The sequence below is a fragment of the Perognathus longimembris genome, chromosome 14 (assembly GCF_023159225.1).
Source record: "Perognathus longimembris pacificus isolate PPM17 chromosome 14, ASM2315922v1, whole genome shotgun sequence".
Lineage (NCBI taxonomy): Eukaryota > Metazoa > Chordata > Mammalia > Rodentia > Heteromyidae > Perognathus > Perognathus longimembris.
Genome location: NC_063174.1, coordinates 33,445,426 through 33,467,484, shown reverse-complemented (window position 1 = coordinate 33,467,484; position 22,059 = coordinate 33,445,426). Strand labels below are relative to the sequence as shown.

The 22,059-nt window shown below is 43.3% G+C and overlaps 1 protein-coding gene across 4 annotated transcripts; it reads right to left on the bottom strand.

Annotated features, from left to right (window-relative positions):
- Window positions 1-2,866: 2,866 nt before the first annotated feature.
- Ppp1r36 (protein phosphatase 1 regulatory subunit 36) lies at window positions 2,867-18,706 on the bottom strand. Of its 4 annotated transcripts, XM_048362073.1 has the most exons (11): window positions 18,505-18,706; window positions 17,724-17,788; window positions 16,052-16,138; window positions 14,668-14,765; window positions 14,506-14,572; window positions 12,270-12,368; window positions 8,653-8,787; window positions 5,245-5,287; window positions 4,516-4,694; window positions 4,102-4,290; window positions 2,870-3,213 (listed from the first exon to the last, which is right to left on the bottom strand). In XM_048362073.1, exons 1-11 carry the CDS (start codon window positions 18,562-18,564, stop codon window positions 3,033-3,035), a joined length of 1,203 nt encoding a protein of 400 aa, XP_048218030.1. In that variant the 5' UTR covers window positions 18,565-18,706; the 3' UTR covers window positions 2,870-3,032. The 4 variants fall into 4 exon arrangements, with proteins under 4 accessions (XP_048218032.1, XP_048218034.1, XP_048218033.1 ...); XM_048362075.1 differs by lacking the exon at window positions 12,270-12,368 and having other exon boundaries at window positions 2,867-3,213; XM_048362076.1 differs by lacking the exon at window positions 8,653-8,787 and having other exon boundaries at window positions 2,869-3,213.
- Between the last annotated feature and the right edge of the window lie 3,353 nt (window positions 18,707-22,059).

Genomic DNA, 22,059 nt, shown 5'->3' with positions numbered 1-22,059 from the left:
TAACTCACACAGGTTGGCTCTATGAATAAAGTTAATGTAAAAGCTAAAACACAAAACAAAAAGAAGCAAATAAAACGGTTGCTGTTTCTCCTCTTTCTTGCCAGACTGTGACATCTCTAAAGTCATGAGACAAATTGGGTTTCTAATGACCAAACAAAGGCCTTCAATATGGTTAACTGGAGGGAATTGATTTGAACTAAAGTGGCTTACTAACAGAACCCAGGTGTTAAGTATAATCCATAGTATGTTGTGAACACTGTCAATACTGCTGTCATAATCAAAGGCCAAGGAACAAGTCAGAGCCACCTCACGTGGCTCTGTGGCCACGAGAGCAAGGCAGCTCCAGCTGGGGGAAGGGTGAAAGATTTCTAATTGTGTGACATAGAAATGTGATAGAATGAGGAAGTTTTGAAAGTATGACTAAAATGATGACTAAAACAAGACATTTAACATAGACACCATGTGTTGACAGCCTCAAATTAGAGCCAGGAATTCAACCCCACGTTTAGGACAGTCTTTCACATGTCCAGAATAGACTCAAGGATCTGCTCTAGGGACCCTCTTCTGCAAATCTCATCCTTAGTGATAACTCAATAATCTTTTGCCATACCTTACCCCAGACCAGCCCCCCCCCACAGACCTATGAGGCAGACTTCTCTGATAGGGAAACTGAGGCAGCTGGAGGTAAAGTAACCTGCTCAAGAACACACAGGGGTCAGTGGCAGAGCTGGGACCTGAACTCAGGTAGGTTGGATTCAGAGTCCACACACTATAAACTAGCACATGTTGTATACCAGTTACCAGACCTCTGGTCCACCCCAAGAGAGCACAGCTTTGAATTCAGTATAATCCAAATCCTTCATCCCAGAGAGCAAAACATATCCAACACTCTTCTGATCATCTCAGTGTGAATATTTGAAGTTATTTCTGAGTTTTATTTCTGTAGATAATTCTAATTAGCTTGTAATTTCTCCATCTTCCCCCTTCCACATTTTAAGTTATCTCTACTTATTTATAATTTTCCAAATTATAAGGCCTAAAAATGGATATAAATGTTCTCCAGTTAAGGCCTTATCAATGCCATATATGGGGAAAGAACTCAGGAGCTTTATTTTTTCCTTATTCCTATTCCTAGCATCAGCCAGACATGGTAGTACCTGCCTGTAATCCCAACACTTGGGAGGCTGAAGCAGAAAGAACAGGAGCTTGAGGCCACCCCTGGCTACATAGCAGACCTTGTCTGAAGATAAAAATTCTAGCACTGTGATCCTTTGTCTCCTAGGACTTCTGTAGTGCTGATTGATTTTGTACTTAGGACAGTCTTTTTGAAACAACAGATCTTATGAGCCAATTCCAATCTCAAATTTGTGGCATGAATTGTGTTCTATTTTTAATTTGTCAAGGCCAGTCTGGAAGGGTCATACCGAGTTTGGTTCTCAGTGTCTGGGGTGTTAACAACTCCACCAAATTTGGTATCATCAACCCCACACGAGATGCTTGCTCTCAACTTGATCCTCTGGGTCACTGAAGCAAGTATTTATGTAAACCTCTTTTCCCATAAATACACTTTTCTGGCTTCTAGATATTTGGGGATGGTGAGCTGGGGTCACATTTTAATCCTTTCCAAGAACTGCTGTTGATTATCTGAGCTGTATTTCTTTTTTTTTTTAACTGTACTTCTTAAAACCATCGAGATTCATTTCCAGATCTGAAGAAATACTGATGAGGGGCCACGATTCAGTTGCTGGAGGACAACCAATGCTGGATTTATTTTAAATACAGAGGGATAGCAATGTTCTCGGGAAGCCAAGGCTTGGCCTGAGAGCTGGAAGCTGAGAGAGGGCTCTGCCCCCTGGCCAGCTCCTGCACTGACATTCCTATTACGCATTGCTAAGCAGAGACAAACTGCATTCTGGTCGCCAGGCAGGGCAACTATGAACTAAAGGGCTGGATGCCTTTTAGAATAGGTTTCTTATAGTTTATATCTTCTCTCTTAGAAAAGGAAAGAAATACTCATTATAAAATAACTGCGGGGCTGGGAATATGGCCTAGTGGAAGAGCGCTTGCCTCGTATACATGAAGCCCTGGGTTCGATTCCTCAGCACCACATATATAGAAAAAGCCAGAAGGGGCGCTGTGGCTCAAGTGGTACAGTGCTCAGGCCCTGAGTCCCAAGCCCCAGCAATGGCAAAAAATAAAATAAATAATAAATAAATAAATGAGAGAATGATCATATGTGCTGAAAGCTTTTCAGTGAAGCAGATGTTTTTTAGATCTCAATGTCAATAGTAATGAAACCATAAAATGAGATTTAATGTTAAACTATTTCTTAGCTTGCCTTTTATGAAAGTTGTTTTCACATGTATACCAAAGTTGCTTTCCCATAGGCAAAGATAAACTTTGAAATGAATAAACCAAAGGCTTGAGTTAGAACCCTAGCTACCTGAACCAGAAGTGGTAGCTTACTAGTACTCAAGAGGCAGAAATCAGATAAAATTTCTATTTGAGACCAACCAAAAAAAACTTCATAAGCCCCCCATCTCAAGTAATAGATAGAAAAGTACAGTGGCACATATCTACCATCACTATATGCAGATGGCTAAGATTGGGAGGATCTAAGTCAGGCTAGCCTGAGGTTAAAAAGCAAGAGGCTATCTCAAAAATAACTGGAGCAAAAAAGGGCCAGCAGTTTGGCTCAAAAGGTTCTAGAGTACTTGTTTAACAAAAAAGCAGCTCTGAGTTCAAACCCTAGTAACACACACACACACACTGACCTAACATACGAATCTGTCACATTGAAGTCAGGGAATAGACAAGTTACAAAACAAACTAGCAAAAAGAGGAAAAATGGGTATTCCAGAATTCCTTAATAGTCTATATTGTTGAACTTTCAACAAAATAATTTGGGCCAAAAAGAATTTGAACAATCTTAAGGATATTTTAATAATAATAACAAGTAGTAGTCTTACATTAATCTGGTAAAGTAGTTGAGTTCAACTGTGGGACCCGTTGGGGGGGGGGGATGCGCTGCGTCACTTGGGGTTTTGGAAGGATAGGGTCCACAGGGCCGTGTCCAGGAACTCCTGCACCCGCAGGTTATTTCTCTCTATCAGGGAAGCATTTCTTCCCGATGGCTTCACATTCTCTTCCGGATCAAGGGGGGTGAGGGTATGCAGGTTGAACATATATCGAGGCTCCCCCAGGATGCCAACTCTGTGAAGAGAATTATTATTATTATTTTTTTTTTTTTGCCAGTCCTGGGCCTTGGACTCAGGGCCTGGGCACTGTCCCTGGCTTCTTTTTGCTCAAGGCTAGCACTCTACCACTTGAGCCACAGTGCCACTTCTGGCCATTTTCTCTATATGTGGTGCTGGGGAATTGAACCCAGGGCTTCGTGTATACGAGTCAAGCACTCTTGCCACTAGGCCATATTCCCAGCCTCCTGCGAAGAGAATTACTGATACAGCTGAACAACAAGGACAAAGACTGAAGTATACTGTGTGGTTGCTTCTGTGTTCTGTGAGTGTGTGTGTGTGTGTGTGTGTGTGTGTGTGTGTGTATGCGTAATAAAACAAAGACTAATACATACACCTTAAAAAAATACCTGTTTCTATGAACTACCACAATGGTCTTAAACATAAATTCAAAACTAAACCCACAGTACCAGTCTCTTCTAGCTCTCCCTACATTCTGCAAAATGATTTATATACCAAAAACCCTCAGTTTTCTAGCAGAGGCAGAGGGACTGCAAGTTCAAGCATAGCCTGGGCTATTTAGTGTAGTCTCTGTTTCAAACTCCACTACCATGAGAGAAAGAAAAGAGAGAGGGGGAAGAAAGGAAGGAGGGAAGGAGGGAGGGAGGGAGGGAGGCAGGCAGACAGAAAGGGAAGGAGAGGGGAAAGAGAATGGGAAGAGGAGGGGAGAAAACTTACAGCCCTAAAGTCTGTTACCCCTCCCGCCAGGAAACACATGGAGAAGAGCGGACAGTGTGGTGGGGGGCGATGGAGAAGCAGGTACTTTCATCTTTCCAGCATAGGAACAGGACCCAAGCCCCTGCGGCAATAGCCAGGACCCTCCGGTTTGTCTCTTGGGGTCACTCACACTGGCATGGGCACAGAGTCCGGACTTAGCATGTGCTTGGGTGCGTGGGCTGGGGGTTTGGTGCCTGCCTGGTACTTTCTCTCAATGATATGCTGAGCTTTCTCTCTGAGAGATGGTAGCAGGGTAGACATGACTGGAGAGCGCATGTCCATGGCCTTTTTAATTGCTGGGCGTTTTGCCATCATTCTCCTGTGGGAAGGAAAAGTGACACTGACAAAAGTGACATTGTCTTATTGTTAACAAACTTTCTTTATTGTAGGAAAGTCAAGAGGTCCTAACTGAAGTCACAGTGGCATATGCCTGTAGTCCCAGTTACCCAAGAGGCTGGAGTAGGAGGGTTGCAAGTTTGAGGTCAGCAGAGGCTATAGAAAAAGACAAGAAGTGGAGAAAGAGTGGAGAAAGAAGAGGTCATACCTGAATTGTACCAAAGTCATGCGTTTCTTTTCTCCTCCCAATTGTGCATCTTCACGCTTTCTTCGAGAAATGTTGAACATGTTGCTACGGAAAAGCCTTCCGACTTCATCTTCAATCTCTATCAAATTTTGACGTCGGAAGACAATCCAAGCTACGTGTGTACAGAAAGTATAAAAGGACTATAAAGAAAAAGCAGAGTTTTGAATCACAATCCCCAGAAATTATGTAAAAAAACTACCCCCTTTCTGTAGAATACTTCTAAGCTCAGACAGTCCAATTTCTCAACATCCTTGAAAAGCTGTGCAAAGCTGCCCCTGCATTCACCTTCACAGAATGAAAGTCAGACTGAAATTCCAAGGGGAACACAAGAGTTCATTGGCATTCTTCATGTTAGAAAAGGTATTCACTGAAAATAAACGCCTAACTAACGGCTATTGTTGATTATTGTACATAATATTTCATAACAAAATGGCTCATGTCTGTAATCCTAGTGGAGGAAGAGATCCAAGAATCCAGGTTCAAAGCCAGCGCAAACTCTAATTAACCAATAAAATGCCAGAAGTGGAGTTGTGGTTCAAATGGTTGAGTGTCATCCTTGAGTGGAAAACCAAGTGAGAATGTAAGACCCTGGATTCAAAGCCCAGTATTGGCACGCATGCGAATGTGCGCACTCATGTGCACAAGCACACACACACATACACACAAGGAAACACTCAGAAAATGACTTACCTCAAAGAATTTCCAGTCTTTTTGTGTGTCTGATATTTTTTCCCTGCAATATAACAAACCGTCACCTCAGGTTGAAAGGAAGCTCCATCTTTAGTGACCTAGCTTTCATCCCTCTCCCGCTCCAAAAACAAAACAGGACCATGACCTGTGGTTGAGATTTGAAATGTCCCCAAGGGCCATGGGCTCAAGGTTCAGTTGCCAGCTGATGGTGTTGGAAGACAGAGGCAACTTTCTGCTGTGGAGTCTAGGTGGAAGCAGTGGGTGCCCGGGGGAGGGCTGTGGAAGGAGGGGTCTTATCCCTGGTCCCTTCCTCTCTGCTTCTTGGACCTCAGGAAGGGAGCAGTTTTGATCTGCCATGCCCTCTCCACCATGATGTTCAACCTCACAACAGGCTCAGAAATATGCTATGCCCTTTACACTGACTCATTTAGTCCTCATATTATCCTTATGATGTAGTCAGTACTACACTCACCTTACATACAAGAAAACTGAAGGTGAGAATGAAATACATATGAAAGACATATATTTAATTAGGAACAGATCTTATACTAAACCCCAGGCCTGAACAGAAGAAGCTATTCTTTTTTGTTTTGTTTTGTTTTATGTTGTTTTTTTTTGCCAGTCCTGGGCTTTGGACTCATGGCCTGAGCACTGTCCCTGACTTCTTTTTGCTCAAGGCTAGCACTCTGCCACTTGAGCCACAGCGCCACTTCTGGCCGTTTTCTATATATGTGGTGCTTGGGAATCGAACCCAGGGCTTCATGTATACGAGGCAAGCACTCTTGCCACTAGGCCATATTCCCAGCCCTAAAGAAACTATTCTTATTAAAATATAATACATGCACATGCAAAATGTGTGGCTCTGTTGGGGGCTGTATCAGCTGGAGGGGGACGTAGAAGAAGGTGAACATGGCTCAAGTGGTAGAACCTTGAGCAAAGAAGCCAAGCCAGAGCTTGAGAACTTGAGTTCAAGCCCCAGTACCAGCACATACACAAAGAATCATTTATAAGTGTGAGCTTCAAAGAGATTTCCTTCCTCTCCACCTTCACAAGTCCCCTGCCATCCTCTTCCTTTTTGTTTCCTATCAGTTGGTGGCAACAGCGCCAATACCAAAGTACAGCTAGGGTGGAGTCAGAACTGACACTGACCAATCAAAAGATACTTGCCTGTCTATTCAAGACAGAGGGCCACACCTGCAATCCTAGCTAGCTTCTCAGGAGGCCAAAATCTGAGTTTGAAGTCAGCTTGGGGCAGGAAAGTCAGTGGGACTCTTATCTCCAATTAACTACCAACCCCCCACCCCCCCCCCCCACACACACAAAAACCCAGAAGTGGAGCTGTGGCTCAAGAGGTAGAGCACTAGACTTGAACAAAGGAAGCTCAGGGGCAGTGCACATGCCCTGAGTTCAAATCCCAGGACCACAGGGGAAAACAAAGAAACACAGAGAACTGTACTGAATATGTTCACTAAAATTTTGCTGAAGCCCTAAGATGCCTGGGCTTTCACAGATGTGTTTAGAATAGAAAGTGTGTCTGCCTACTTCTCAAAAGACATGAAAGTACTATATTAACAACATTCAAATTACCAGTCCTACTCAAACTTCAGCATAACCCCAAAGGAAAGCTGCATAAGGTGTTCATGCACTATTCAGGGTGCACATATTCCAGGGAAACCCTGAAAATATTAGCTAATTTCACATTGAAAAGAGGTGAGATAATGATCTACACTAAAACCAGATAACCACTTATCATCAGCAAAAACCATCCTTATCTTCACCAAGAACGATTTGGATTCAGGGGCTGGGAATATGGCCTAGTAGTAGAGTGCTTGCCTTGTAAACATGAAGCCCTGAGTTCGATTCTCAGCATCATACATATAGAAAAAGCCAGAAGTGGTGCTGTGGCTCAAGTGGTAGAGCGCTAGCCTTGAGCAAAAAGAAGCCAAGGAAGGTGCTCAGGCCCTGAGTTCAAGCCCCAGTACTGGCAAAAAACAAAACAATATGGATTCAAAGATGTAATAATACTCAGAGCCAATGAACTCACTGGTGAGAATATTCCATTCTGTTTTCCCCCTTGAGCAAAGCCTTTGCTCAAGCCCTTACTCCTGTCTGTGGATGGTGGGTGGTAATCGCTAAGATCTTTCTCCTCTAAGCTATGATCCAACAGGCAGAAACAGGTGACCCTGCAGGAAAGATACCAGTCCTTCCTGGAAATGAGCTGTGCTAACCAGAGGCAAGTGCCTACTTTCCAACCTAACAGGTTCCTTTAAAAGTCTGTACAAATGCCAGGCACCGGTGGCTCACCCCTGTAATCTTAGCTATTAGGGAGGCTGAGATATGAGTATCAGGGTTTGAAGCTGCCCAGGCAGAAAAGTCTGAGATTCTGTCTCCAGTTAACCAGTAAAAAGCCAGAAGTATTAATGAAGCAAAAATGAGCAAAATTAATGAGCAAAAAAAAAAAAAAAGCCAAATAGGGGCACAAGGCTCTGAGTACAAGCCCCAGGAGCTCCCTTCCAAAAGAACTATTTAACTTTTTGTGCCTTTTAGGTAAATGCATACTTAACAAGCCATAAAGAAATAGCTCACACGATTTGTATAAAGATATTCAATAGAAAAATATTATAAAAATATATAAGCATCTAAATGGTCACAAAAAAATGGTTAAACAAATGGGCCTCTTATACACTGCAGAATGACCATAGCTGCTATTGGAAATGGCAATGAAAGGATGCTGTACCCAGCAGAGAGGAAGAAAGCACACAGGAAATGCAGAGCACAGCAAAGTACACAGCAACAACTTACAAGTAAACTTTCTGAAAATGTCAGGACATCGTGTACTGAGCTCTCTCCCTGTCCAGCTGTTTGTTGTGGCTTTAGCTTCTGGCTCTGCTATGGTGTGGCTTTGTAGGCTTGCGAGCCTGCTCAGGTTTTCTGGGGCTAAGGATTGGAACTCCCTATGGGGGTGATCCCAAATGTTCCTGGGAAGAGTGTTCTTATTCTGTCTTAATTACATCTGTATAGACATTGTCACAGGTATCAACTCAGTACTCCTGGCTTGGCAGCTACTCCCCACAACTAAAAAGTAAGCAGACACTGCCCCCCACCCCCACCCTACCCCAACATTGGCGGTCACTCTGCCTCCGCCCTTGCCTGGCAGCAGAAATGTTGCCCAGTTGAAAGCAAGATTCCACTAAGCCTTGGAGTCACTTAATCTCCCAACAGGGACAGTGCTAAACTATCAGTGGTGCCTGGAATTCCTTCCATCGTCCTTTGGCTTCCCCAGAGCAGACAAGATTCTCAGTGAGCCCCATGATTCTGAAGAACAGACAGGACAACACTGTCTCAAGGCACAGTGTCAAAAGTCAAATGGGGGGCGGGGCCTAGGGCTGTGATGAAGAAATGACTCACTTTCCACAGGCCATGTGATGCTTGTCCGGCATGCCAAGGCCCAGCACCAGGAAACAGTATTTCTTTGCCAAGTATTTCTGGGCTGCTTCCAACTTACTCAAAACCAGCTCCATCTCTTTTTTCTCTACTAGGCCCCTGGAAGGGGATGGGGGAAAGGGAGGAAAGAGACAATATGGGTTAATTGGGGCAAATGTCTATACCAATTAACAAAATGTCAGCTTTATAAACTATTTTAAAAGAAATGCCCATGAGTAAAAGACTTCACATACTGACCAATTTGTTCAACTCAATCTGTGGCATTGACAAGTTGTCAAAGTCCCTTGATGGTAATTATTCACTGGAATATGCATCTCAAGTTTATGGTGAATTTTCACTTGTATATATATTGCTATGTATTATGCCACCTACATAGCCTCCATTTTATATACAGCTAAGCCTAGTTCTACAGAACAGGTCAGCTAACAAGTTACTGTATACAGGGTGCTTAAGTAGCTGGTAGCTCAAGTTCCTGCTGGCTTTTTAGTCGGTTTTGTTTGTTTTGTTGAGTTACTAGTTTGGAGTCTGGGCCTTGTTTTGCAAGTCAGGTGATCTAGCAGCCCTTTTCCTGGTTGAGACAGGGTCTTGTTTCATGCTCAGGCAGGCCTAGACTATGAGCCTCCCGTTTGTGTTTTCCTGTGTCACTGGGGTGACAGGCCCACACTACTGCACCCCAGGTATTGTGTCTCCCTGGTAACTGGTATAACAGGTATGCCACTGTGCCCAGCCACTGGCTGAGATGGAACCTCATTACCATTTTTGCCCAGTCTGGCCTGAAATCAGGATCCCCTGAGCTTCACCTCCCAAGTAGCTAGGATTACAGGCTTGAGCCACCTGGCTACACTCCTGCCTTTTTCTAAAGCAGCTTCAGAGATGGCTGCCCCTGCTTCCCCAGGGCCAAGGTGTTCCTTTCAAGCTTGGGCCACCATGTCTGAACACTGGCATGCTCTAGTTCGCAGCCTGCCTGTGCCAGTAGGGGAGCATTTAGCCACACTACCCTGGGAATTTTGACATCGAATATAATGAAATTGGTTTGCCATGAAAACACAGTCCTAGCTCCAATTGCCTTGCAAATGGACTCACTAGAAGACAATCCATTCTTAGGTGGCAGCATGTCTAAAGCCTGATTTTTAAAGTGCCTGCAGTGCAATAGAATAGGAAACAATACTGGTCATAATTCATTCCAATGCATGGCTATGAAAAAGTGAAGTAGCATGCCACACCAAATGAAACACATCTAACACATGGCAAATTCCTGCCCCTTCTGAGTGAATAACTAGACTGACTGTGTGAAGGTATGTTATGAGAGGGAATGATAAGGCTCTAAGGATGACACAGGTATTTCAAAGCATAAAACACCACCCGTGACGAAAACTTTCAAAACTGGGGAAAAAGAAAAAAGAAAAAGAGTTTCTGAAATAAAGTGAGCTCCAGATGCCATAAAAACCTAAGCACCCCTCTCTTTTACGTGCTCCCCAATGAACAGGAACTGAATATTATGATGGATTCACCTAAGAAGCAGCATTTGAAGGATTTATTTGGTTCTTTTGTTTCCTTGTTTCCATTTCCTAGAGTTTACTTCGATCGATATTTCATATGATCAGAGGCACCTAGGCATTGAGCCTTTATGTTCCTCCCCTAAGAGTATCCTCCTTAGCTCTCACTATGTGTGAATGCTTAGAGTCCTGTACGATTTATTATGTCCCAGTATAGATCTAGCTTCCACATATTAGAGAAAAATGTGTGCCATTTGTCTTTCTGAGAGTGGCTCATCACACTTAATATGATTTGTTCCAGTTCCATCCATTTCCTTGCAAACGACATATCTTTTCTAATAGCTGTGTAAAATTCCATTGTGTATAGATAGGTACCACATTTTTTTGATCCACTTATCTATTGAAGGGCATCTGGGCTTTATAAAACTCCTGGCCAGAAACATTTATATAGTCATAAAATGTTCCTCAAACTGCTTGGTTTTGAACAAGAGTTTTGCAGTTTAAAAAATCTACAGCAAGTTAATGATTCTTCCCAGCATTCCTAACAGCAAAATCATTGGGTTGGTTCCACATGTTCTGGGGAGGTAGTCAGGGTATGTGGAAAGTTCCATGCCTTGTGCAAGGTCACCAAGTCTGAAACGCATCGCTCTGTTCTGCACTCCAAGTTTCCTGATTTTTGCTGTGTAAGTGTCTGATCCACTTCTGCCTAAAGATATTAAGGTCTTTTTAAGTAACACACACACACACAAAAAAAAAAAAAAAAAAAAAAAACCTTGGAGTTTTTACTACAATACAGAATGCCATTTTGACCAAATCCACTATTAAGAAAATTCTTGCCAGTCTCAGTGGCTTATACCTATAATTCAGACTACTTGGGAAGGCAGAAATTGGGAAGATCAAAGTTAGAAGCCAGCTTGGGCAAAAGTTTCAAGAGACCCTAACCAAGCCAGGTGTGGTAGTACATACCGATTATTCAGCCACATGGGAGGCTTAAGGTGAAAGATTGATTGAGGTCTGAGACAATTGTGGGCAAAAACTTAAGGATCTATCAAAACCTAACTTTAAAAAGGCAAAAAGGTGATAGGAATATAGTTAAAGTAGTAGAGTACTTGCCTAGAAAATGCAAGGCCCTGAGTTGAAACCCTAATAACATCCCCCCCCCCACCAAAAAGAAACCTTAGCTTTTTGTATTAACTGCTTACAAGTCCTTTAGCAAGAACTTTGTAAGCATAAAAAGCATATTAAAACAATCTGTATCTGCACAGTTTGACATAGTAGTTACTATGAGGCTGGCCTGAATTGAGACCTACAAGTATAAGAACTATCAGATTTCAAAGTAAAAAAGTAAGACAGACTATTAATATATTTTTACTATTAACACATATGCTGCAATGCTAATAAATTGAGTTACTGGGTCAAATAAAATTAATCTCAGCAGGTGCCTGGTGTTCATGTTTATAATCCTCGCTACTCAGGAAGCTGAGATCTGAGGACTGAAGTTAGAAGCCAGCCTGGGAAGACACATCTGAGAGATGATGATCTCCAATTAACCAGCAAAAAGTAGGAAGTAGAGCTGTGGCTCAAGTGATAGAGAGCGCTAGCCTTGAACAAAAAAGCTAAAGGACAGCACCTAGTCCCTGAGTTCAAAATCTAATTATTAGGCAGTACTGGTCTATTTCAGTGGGAATATTTTGTTTTGGTAATTCCCATATGAATCATTCAGTAAGCTTTAAAGCAGGCAAAATCTTTCCATGTAAAATGTTTCTCTGTGCACCTGATTTTTTTCAATTCCACCATCTTTTCACACTAGATTACTGTCAATGATAAACTTTATTTTATTTTATTTTTATTTTTGGCCAGTCCTGGGCCTTGGACTCAGGGCCTGAGCACGGTCCCTGGCTTCTTCCTGCTCAAGACTAGCACTCTGCCACCTGAGCCACAGAGCCCCTTCTGGCCATTTTCCAAATATGTGGTGCTGGGGAATCGAACCAAGAGTTTCATGTGTAGGAGGCAAGCACTCTTGCCACTAGGCCATATTCCCAGCCCAATGATAAACTTTAAAACACATTGCAAAATCTTACTTACACCATGTAGCTTTTGGGTTTCTTTTCCAGTGAGTTTTTTTCCAAGTAATGAGATAAATAGTATAATAATGCCATGAGGAAACCATCAAGATTCTTATTTCTACAGAGAAATTTGAAAGAAAAAAAGGAATGAAAGAAATCAACAATAATTTATTTCAGGTTTCTCATAAAAATAGTGGGGATACAGCATAAGAATAAGTAGAAATATCTACTAGTATATCTATCACACAATTAATTTATTTTTTAAAATTCTACCTTCTGTATTCTTGATGCAAGATCTGATTTTCATTAAAAAGGAATTTATATTGGGATAGTCAGACATTAAATTCTAATAATTATGCTTGTTAATTTTTGTTTTATTAAATAATATTTCCATTGTCTTAAAAATGCATGGAAATACATGAAGTAAAACTCCCACCTCTTTGTCCCTATTCTATTAATGTCACAATCACTATTTAGAGTCTGAAATGAAAACAGGTGTGGCTCACAACTGTAATCCTAGCTGTTAAGAAGGCTGGCTGAGATCAGGAGGATGACAGTTTGAGGCCAGCCCAGGCACAAAGTTCACAAGACTCCATCTCAACCCCTACCTGGATGTAGAGCCATGTATATCTGTCATCCCAGCTACAACAGGAAGTGTAAATAGGATGATAATGGTTCAAGCTGACAGGGAAATAAAACAAGACCCTATCTCAAATAACCAGAGCAAAAAGCAGAGATATGATACATCTAACATTCTCTCCCACCAACATACATGTGTGTGAAAATATGCCTTTAAGGCTAGTTGTTTGTTTTTTCCTGATAATAAATAGTATAGTGCAATAGACATGGTCCTTTGCAATTTGCTTTTGCCAATTATAGCATGGACTCTCTTCTATAATCTTATGTATAAACCTTCCTTATTCTGTTCCACAGCTGAATATAGTATTTGTATAGTAAATTATTTAACTAGTCCTCTCTTAGAATGTAAGTATTTAAAAATATTACAGATAGGGAAGTACAGGTGTGTCTCGAGTACTAGGCAGCTAGCCTAGCCAAAAAAAAAAAAAATACAGACTGAAATGAAATTGCTAGAACATAGTGCTTGTACACATTAAACGTGCATGTCTTACTCTCCAGTAACACTGCACTGATTTATAATGCTACATCATTTTCTTTAACTTTGCATGTGTGTGTGCCAATACTGGGGCTTGAACTCAGGGCTTTGTACTCACTCAGATTTCTTCCACATAGCTGGCATTCTATTATTTGAGCCATGCCTCCGATCTAGCAATTTGCTGGTTAACTGGCAATAGAGTGTCTCATTTTTTTTCTGCCTGGTCTGGCTTCAAATCTCAATCCTCCATGTCTCAGCCTCCCGCAGAGCTAGGATTATAGGTGTGAGTCACCAGCATCTGGTCAGATTTTTCTTTTTCAAGATATGAATAGCTACTTGTCTCTAGTTCAGTTTCCCCAGAACAGGCCCCGAAGCAAAGATGTGAGGGTAAATAGTTGATGTGGTAATGACCTTGGAAACATCTGCTGGTGAGTGGAGAAATGAGACAGAACTGGAAGCCTGTGAAAGGGGTGCTAACTAGTTATCAGCACAGACAGATATGAGTCCATCCTGCCACAGTAGAATGGGAGATGCTGCAAAAAACATCTGGATATTTACCTGTTGAGTCCCCCTCCAGCAGGGCCTTGACCTGCTTTGCCCTGTGTTGAGGCTGACCTTGCCTGTATGGTGGAACAGGGCCTCTGGGCTCAATTTGAGGTGTTCTCCACAGGCAGGGGTTCCCCAAAGGCTCAGAGGATGCAGGAGGCCTGCCAATGCCCAAGGTACCCAACTCTCAGTGAACCCTCACAGTGCAAGTGCCACACGAGGCACAACCACATACTGCTATGTAAAGGACACCCTGTTTCCTGCCCCCCCCCAATTTTATAGCTGAAGAACCAATGTTTAAGGAAGGTAAAGAAACCCCCTGAGTCATACTACTATTTATTGAAGCTACAAAGTATTACAGGCAGAGAAAACTGCTCTCAGCATCCCTGGACGTTTAGACGGTGCACTTTGTATGGGGCGCTGACAACGTGCTCTCTGCACTCTGTAATCTAGGACTAGGAGGCTTCTGTGACTTCTGACTTCCTTTCCCGGATCCTGACACTCAGCACTGAGAGCCTTGAGCTCCTTCTCTAAAAATCATACTATTGTGACACATCAGACAAAAATGACTGCAAAAGAAAAAGGGAGGAGATACCTCAGGAATGTGGTAAAAGAACAGATCCGCTGCATCTCAGTAGCTTCTAATGAAAGCAAAGCAACAACTGAAAGGAGAAAAGATAAACAATTAGAGGAAAGACCAAGAGGTGTGTTAGAGGTTCGAAACCCAAAAGCATCTGTGAAGAGGAAGGTGTCTTACACTTAACATCGTCCAGCGTGACAGTCCCCTGCTGGCTTCGTTTCTCCAGGGCTTTGGTTGACTTGTCCTCTCTAGAAGCATGCCGTTTATCTGTCAACCTGTTTTGGAATGTAACAGTGTCTAGTAGGGTTTGAAAATATTTTAGTTGTATCTAAATCTCTTCTGAGGTGCATGAAGCATGGACTCAGAAATAATGGTCTGGGAGTGTGGCTTAGTGGTAGAGCGCTTGCCTAGCATGCATGAACCCCTGGGTGTGATTCCTCAGCACCACATAAACAGAAAAGGCCAGAAGTGGTGCTATGGCTCAAGTGGTAGAGTTCTAGCCTTGAGCAAAAAAAAAAAAAAAGAAGAAGAAGAAGAAGAAAAGAAGTCAGGGACAGTGCCCAGGCCCTGAGTCCAAGCCCCGGGACTAACAAACAAACAAACAAAAACTAGACTATAACCTAACTCATTTATACAACAGTACCACTTCTGGCTTTTTCTGTTGATGTGGTACTGAGGTAACGGACCCTGGGCTTCATGCATGCTAGGCAAGCACAGAAGTGGCGCTGTGGCTCAAGTGGTAGAATGCTAGCCTTGAGCAAAAGAAGCTCAGGGACAGTGCCCAGGCCCTGAGTTCAAGCCCTGACGAGGGAGAGAGAGAGAGAGAGATCCTTTGTGTCTATATGGACCTTGTTGAATGTAGATCATTCCAGAACATATTTCATTGACCATTAAATTTATGATGTCAGGATAGGGGTATGCATACTGTCTGATACAAATGTAAGCACAAACTGATTTAAATCCTGTACGGGGCTGGGGATGGAGCACTTGCCTTGCATGTGTGAGGATCTGGTTTCACTACTCAGAACCACTAAATAAGCATTTTGTTCTGATGTAGCTACCATTTTGGTTTAAAAATAAGCAAATAAAAAAGCTGTAAGAAATGAAAGTAGTGAGTCAGGCACCAGTGGTTCACAACTGTAATCCTAGCTACTCAAGAGGCTGAGATCTGAGGATCCTGGCTCAAAGCCAACCCAGACAGAAAATAATCTATGAAACTCTTATCTCCAGCTAACCAGCAAAAAGCTAGAAGTGGAGCTGTGGCACCAGTGGTAGAGCACCAGCCTTAAGAGAAAAAGCCAAGTGACAGTGCCCTGAGTTCAAGCCCCAATAGTAGTACAAGAAATAAACAAAAGAAATGAAAATAGCCAAGTTATGACAGAGACACACTTGTAGGGATTATTTGTAATTCCCATCAAAACTCTGAATTTGTTTTCCCTTGTTGGGTGTTTGTACTTTCAGTCTAGGTTGACTGGGGCCTTGTTAGCATATGTAAAGACTTAAGAGATGCCTCTGAGAGGTGCAGTCCCTGGCAGCACTGGATGGGTGAGAAGTCAGCTACCTTTCCGTCGCGGGGCCATCCATTTCAGCAAAGTGAACTCCTTTGCCTTTCTTTCCTTTGTCCCTGTTTTCTATCGCAGGTACAAAACTGCAAAAGAAATGGAAATAATCAGAACTTGGACTCTTCCCAAGGGGAAACTAATCATATGACGAGCAGAGAGCTGTGTCTGCAGGCAGAGCAGCGCTCATCTATTCACATGGGGGACCAGAAGCTTCACCTTTACATCCAGCCTGTAAGCCTCAGCAGCCTCCACACCACCGCCATTCACAAAACATTTCTATTTGAAATCTCAGAATAAAAAAAAAAATGTATCTAGTATTATGGAGCCAGGAGCTTTTAAATACAAACTTTCCTCTTCTTTCCTTCCCTCCCCTCTTCCTCTTCTCTCCTCTTACCTTCTCTTCCTCCTTTCATTTCCTTCCTTTGCCTTCCTGCTGTGTGTGTGTGGGGGGGGGGCTACTTTTGTTCAAGGCTAGTCTTCTACCACTTGCATCATTGCTCCACTTCCGGCTTGTTAGTGATTAATTGGAAATATGAGTCTCATGGACTTGCCTGCCAAGCTGGCCTTGAACCATGATCCTCAGATCTCAGCTTCCTGAGTCCTTAGGATTACAGGCTTGAGCCACCAGCGCACAGCTCCCCAATTACTTTTTTTTTTTTTTTTTTTTTTTTGCTGGTCCTGGGGCTTTAACTCAGGGCCTGTGCACTGTTCTTGAGCCCATAGCAGGGTACTATCTTTGCTTTCCTTCTTAGACTACTGGCACCTAGTTTGCAGTGGATGATTTCTAAGGTTTTCATTCATTCTGGTGTTTCCCTATCATTGTCTGTAAGAAATAGGCTCATGAATGTGCTTAAATACTTGGGGTGGGAGCAAGAAAAAAATGGAAGGATACCAAATGTTAATGGTGGCTACCTCTGAAGAAGGGCAGAGATGTTAGGTGGCGATGAAGAGATCTATCTTCTGCATCCGAATACTTATGTACTGTTTGAATTTTTATAATATGCCAGCTTATTACATAACTAAAAAAAGTTGACTGATAGAAGAGAAATATTAGTACTTTCTATTGACCATTTAGAGAGCTTTCATCAAATTTTCAAACCCCTCTAACATTTTGACATATTCCAATAGCTCTTACTGGATGTCTATACAGATTGTTTTACCACCTGCCCTTTAATACAGACATTCTAATCATGACAAAGTTGTGTTTCCATTTATCCTTGAAGCTTCACAGTGTTTAGATCATGGTCTTAGCCTTTATTTTCCTATCCGGCAAAAGAAACCTGGGGTCTTGCCAGCTCCACCCACCCAGTGGCTCCCTTCTCTAGAACAGGAGAAAGAAGTCAATGTAAAATGAAATATCTCTGGATTTAAATCATCTTGGTTACCTCTGAGCTGGTGTGAAAAATGCAACCCTACATTTTCCTCAAGTGGACTAGTCTGTTACAACCTGTTTCTTTTTCTGCAGACTGTATTAACCTGCAGTGGTTGGCGGGAAAGGCTGCTGGGAAGTGAGGTTTCAGAAGCTGGTCAGCACATTGGCTAGCATCTCAGGTGAGGAACTTTCACCTCAGTTTTATTATTCTTTATGCTCTTATCTAGTGCTTAATTTTTTTTTATCCCATGCACAAATCATTTTGATAAAAGCTCGAGTAAACTTGTGTTAAAATTTACCTTCTGAATTCCAGAGTTTTGGTGTCATCTTTCCAGTACCACATCCCTAATCGTAATCCCCATTGCTGAAAGATGAAATGATTGCAGTAAAAAAAAAAAAAATTTAATTCACAATCCATACACACAATAAACCATTACTAATTCCTACCAGGATCTCAATAGTGCTTTCTGTTTTAACAAGCCAGGATTTCATCCTTTTTGGTTTTAGGCATCATTTGGGGGGAGGGAGCGTGAATGTAGGGAGAAAGCAAGGTAGGAAAAGGGGGAGACGAGGGAGCAGATCAGCAGAGGAAGGGTCCGCGAGTGCAGTTATAGCTTGTTCAATGTACACTTGTAAAAATGGAACTAGGTGCGATGAGGGGATGGGTGGTTTGGGAGCGAAGGGGAGAAGAGTGGAATGGATGACACTGACCAAGATGCACTACGCTCACAAACACGCTAAACTGAAACCCCTTTGTAGAACTACTTAAGCATGATTTAAAAAAAAAATCAAAAGAACCCTGAGTTCAAGCCCCAGGACTGGCAAAAAAGAGAGCAAAGATAGAAAAAATCAAAACAAAAGAAAAAGTAGGAGGGGGAGCTGAGAGAAGGGTGGACAGGGAGGAAGGAAATTTGGACTGCACATAGCTCAAAGCTCCTCACAGCCTTTTAGACAAAATTAATTTGTCCAAGGCAGCCCCCGCGTAAGCCTTCGGGTGAGTGGAAGGGGCGCCGCGCTCAGAGGCGGCGTAAGACGCCGGGAGTTCGCGTCCACCGTCCATCGTGGGAGAGGCCGACCCACCGATTTCTCCTCTCCGAGGATCCCGCTCGGGGGAGGAAGCCTGGTCTTCAAGTAGTTCATCCGGGGGCCGGGCCTCAGTGCTGACCGGCTGCCGAGTTCAGCCCTCTCCGGCCCGTTCTGGGGGTTCGCGGGCGCAGGACATGCGGCGACCCGCCGGCGACGGGCCGAGGACGCTGTGCTAGGTAGGCCGCTGGGTCCGGGCCGAGGCGCACGGAGCGCGACTGCTCTCGGGCCCGCGGGGCAGGCGCGTCCAACCGCCGCCGCTGCGCCCAGGACGTGCCCCCCTCCCCCCCCCCCCCCGGCCTGGGCGTCTCCGCGTTGCCCCGGCTACCGCCCGCGTCCACACCCGCCCGGGACGCCGTCCAGCCCGGGCAGCCCTCACGGTGGCCGTCCCAGGCTTTGTGTGGTTGGGGTAACTAGGAGTTGTCCCACTGGGGCGTGTCCGCGGGAAGTGTACCCGGAAAGCCCGAGAGCAACTTTCAGAGCACCGAGAGACTCCAAACACACCGCACCACGTGGATTCGCAGGGCTTGGAGAGGAGGAGGTGGTGGGAGAGGTGTGGGTATGGAAACTAGCTCCAGACATTTCCATCGCCTAATGACTGGAAGGTCAGCTAAGACAACTCTAAAATACGTGTAAAGTACCGGCAGTAAGTGAGCACAAAGCACCAGCTTAAAAGTGTTTTCTATTAAAAAACAAAACCCAAAAACTTCGTGTTAGTGTATATTCAATTGACATCCTTAGGTTCACATTTTTCACTGTGTGTGTGTTGTTTCTTTGCCAGTCCTGGGGCGTGAACTCAGGGCCTAAGCATTGTCACTGGCTTCTTTTTGCTCAAGGCTAGCTCTTTATCTCTTGAGCCACAGTGCCACTTCCAGCCTTTTCTGTTTATGTGGCGCTGAGGAATCGAACCCAGGGCTTCATGCATGCTAGGCAAGCACTCTACTGCGAATGCTAAGCCACATTCCCAGCCCTCACTTGTTTCTGTTGTTTTGTTTTGCTTTTTATTGTGGGATTTGAACTCAGGGCCTTGGCACTGGTGCCCTTAGCTCACATCTGTAATCCTAGCTACTCAGAAGACTGAGATCTGAGGATCATGGTTCAAAGCCAGCCTGGGCAGGAAAGTCCTTGAGACACTTATCTCCAACTAACCACCAGAAAACTGAAAGTGGCACTGTGGCTCAAGTGGTAGAGCTTTAGCCTTGAGCTGAAGAGCTCAGGGAGAGCGCCCTAGCCCAGAGTTAAAGCCCCACAATGGACAAAAAGAACTCAAAAAGCCATGTGCCAATAGATTATGCCCATAAACCTAGCTACGTAGGAGGCTTAGATCTAAGGATCCCAGTTCAAAGTAAGCTCAGGCAGAAAAGTCATGAGACTCATCTAATTAACCACTCAAAATTTGGGAGTGGGTGCTAGGAATATGGCCTAGTGGCAAGAGTGCTTGCCTCCTACACATGAAGCTCTGGGTTCAATTCCTCAGCACCACATATATGGAAAACGGCCAGAAGGGGCACTGTGGCTCAGGTGGCAGAGTGCTAGCCTTGAGCGGGAAGAAGCCAGAGATGGTGCTCAAGCCCTGAGTCCAAGGCCCAGGACTGGCAAAAAAAAAAAAAAAAAAAAAAAAAAAAAAAAATTGGGGAGTGGAGCTGTGGCTTAAAGTGGTAGAGGGCAGAGACAGCACCCAGACCCTGAGTTCAAGCCCCACACCACCACCAACAACAAAAATAACCCTCAACTAATTATGCTGGGAATGTGACAGGTGGTAGAGCGCAGGCCTAGCAAGCCATGAGGCTCTGAGTTCAAAGCTCAGTGCCTCCAAAAAACATTGTCTACTAAAAGTAACATAAATACTTAGCATGTTATATAATTACAGATTAGTGGGATTACAGATTACATCTCTTGAGAATGAGGGAGAAGGATGGTGAACAAGAGGCTAGCCTAAACTACAACTGCTATGTTGATCAAAAAAAGTTACATGAGGGCTGGGGATATGGCCTAGTGGCAAGAGTGCTTGCCTCATATACATGAGGCCCTGGGTTCAATTCCCCAGCACCACATATATAGAAAACGGCCAGAAGTGGCACAGTGGCTCAAGTGGTAGAGTGCTAGCCTTGAGCAAAAAGAAGCCAGGGACAGTGCTCAGGCCCTGAGTCCAAGCCCCAGGACTGGCCAAAAAAAAAGAAAGTAACATGAGGTGTTGCCTTGCCTGTATTAAAATACCAACTACTGCTGGGTACCAGTGGCTTAAAAGTAAAAAACAAAAAAACAAAAAACCCTCTACTTTCTAAAGGAAAACTTTAGTAACTTATCTTACACTAAAAGATTTAGAATAGTTCTAAATCACTGTTTATTCTAAAAAGCAACCTGCCTATCTTATTGCATATTTTTCACCAATTAGGTTTTTTAAATAAAAATATTAGAAACTCACAACAAAGGAACTATTTTTCAAGTTTTTCCTTTAAAAAAAGATCATGTTATAAAGTAGGGGTAAAGGTACCTTTTTAGCTGGGCACAAGTGGCTCACACCTGTAATTTAACTACTAAATGAGGCTGAGATCTGAGGATGGCAGTTCAAAGCCAGCCTGGGCAAGAAAGTCCAGAGAACCATCTCCAACTAACCACAAAAAGCCAGAAGCGAAGCTGTAGCTCGAAGTGCTAAGAGTGCTAGGCTAGAACACAAAAGCTCAGGAACAGCACCCAGACCCTGTGTTCAAGCCCCAGGACCAAACCAAAAAAACCAAGGTCCTGAGTTCAGACACGCCCAACCCACCTCACCCCACTGCAAAAAGAAAAAGTACCTACTAAATAATACTTCAAATGCCCTATAAGGGAAACAACTTTTTTTGCCTAGTCAATACAAACTCCACAAGGTCATATAACTTAGAAGCATATAACAGAATTAAGTTACTGGTCTCAGACTTTTGATCCAATTATGACTACTGAATATAATTCATGCTTATACTATGAAAAAGTTATAAAAATGGACGTTATGAGGCTGAGAATGTGGCTTAGTGATAGACTGCTTGCCCATCATGCTTGAAGCCCTAGGTTCCTCAGTACCACATAAACAGAAAAAGCCAGAAGTGGCACCATGGTTCAAGTGGTAGTGCTAGCCTTGAACAAAAGAAGTTCAGGGACAGTGCCCAGGCTCTGAGTTCAAGCCCCAGGACTGGCAAAAAAAGAAAAAAAAATGGATGTTATAAGTCTACATAAAAAAATCTCATTAAAACAAAAAGAGCAATGGTTGAGACAGGCATGGTGGTTAGCACCTATAATCCCAGCACTAGGGAAGGATGACACATGTGGGAGGATTATGAGTTCAATTAAGAAAGTTGCTGTCTCAAAAACAAGAAATAAAATGGCAATTTCAAGTGTTGAATAAATACCACCTTTTGTGGTTGCTTATTTCCCTAACCTTCAGTTTACAAAAAAACAACCAACCCTGCTCTACACTAAAAGGAGTGAAAGGCAAATGATTTGTTCTAAGGGAAATATTTGCTCCAAGGTACTTAAGTTTCAGAAATGTATATGCTCTGAAATAATTCCATTCCAAGA

Bases quoted from the DNA above. Each gene is read 5' to 3' on its own strand.
- Ppp1r36 (XM_048362073.1), bottom strand. From the start codon at position 18,564: ATGAACTACTTGAAGACCAGGCTTCCTCCCCCGAGCGGGATCCTCGGA. The intron at 14,766-16,051 runs GTAGCTGACTTC...ATTCCAAAACAG, and splicing joins GATGGCCCCGCGACGGAAAG to GTTGACAGATAAACGGCATG. The intron at 5,288-8,652 runs GTGAGTCATTTC...GTTATATTGCAG, and splicing joins CATCACATGGCCTGTGGAAA to GGAAAAAATATCAGACACAC.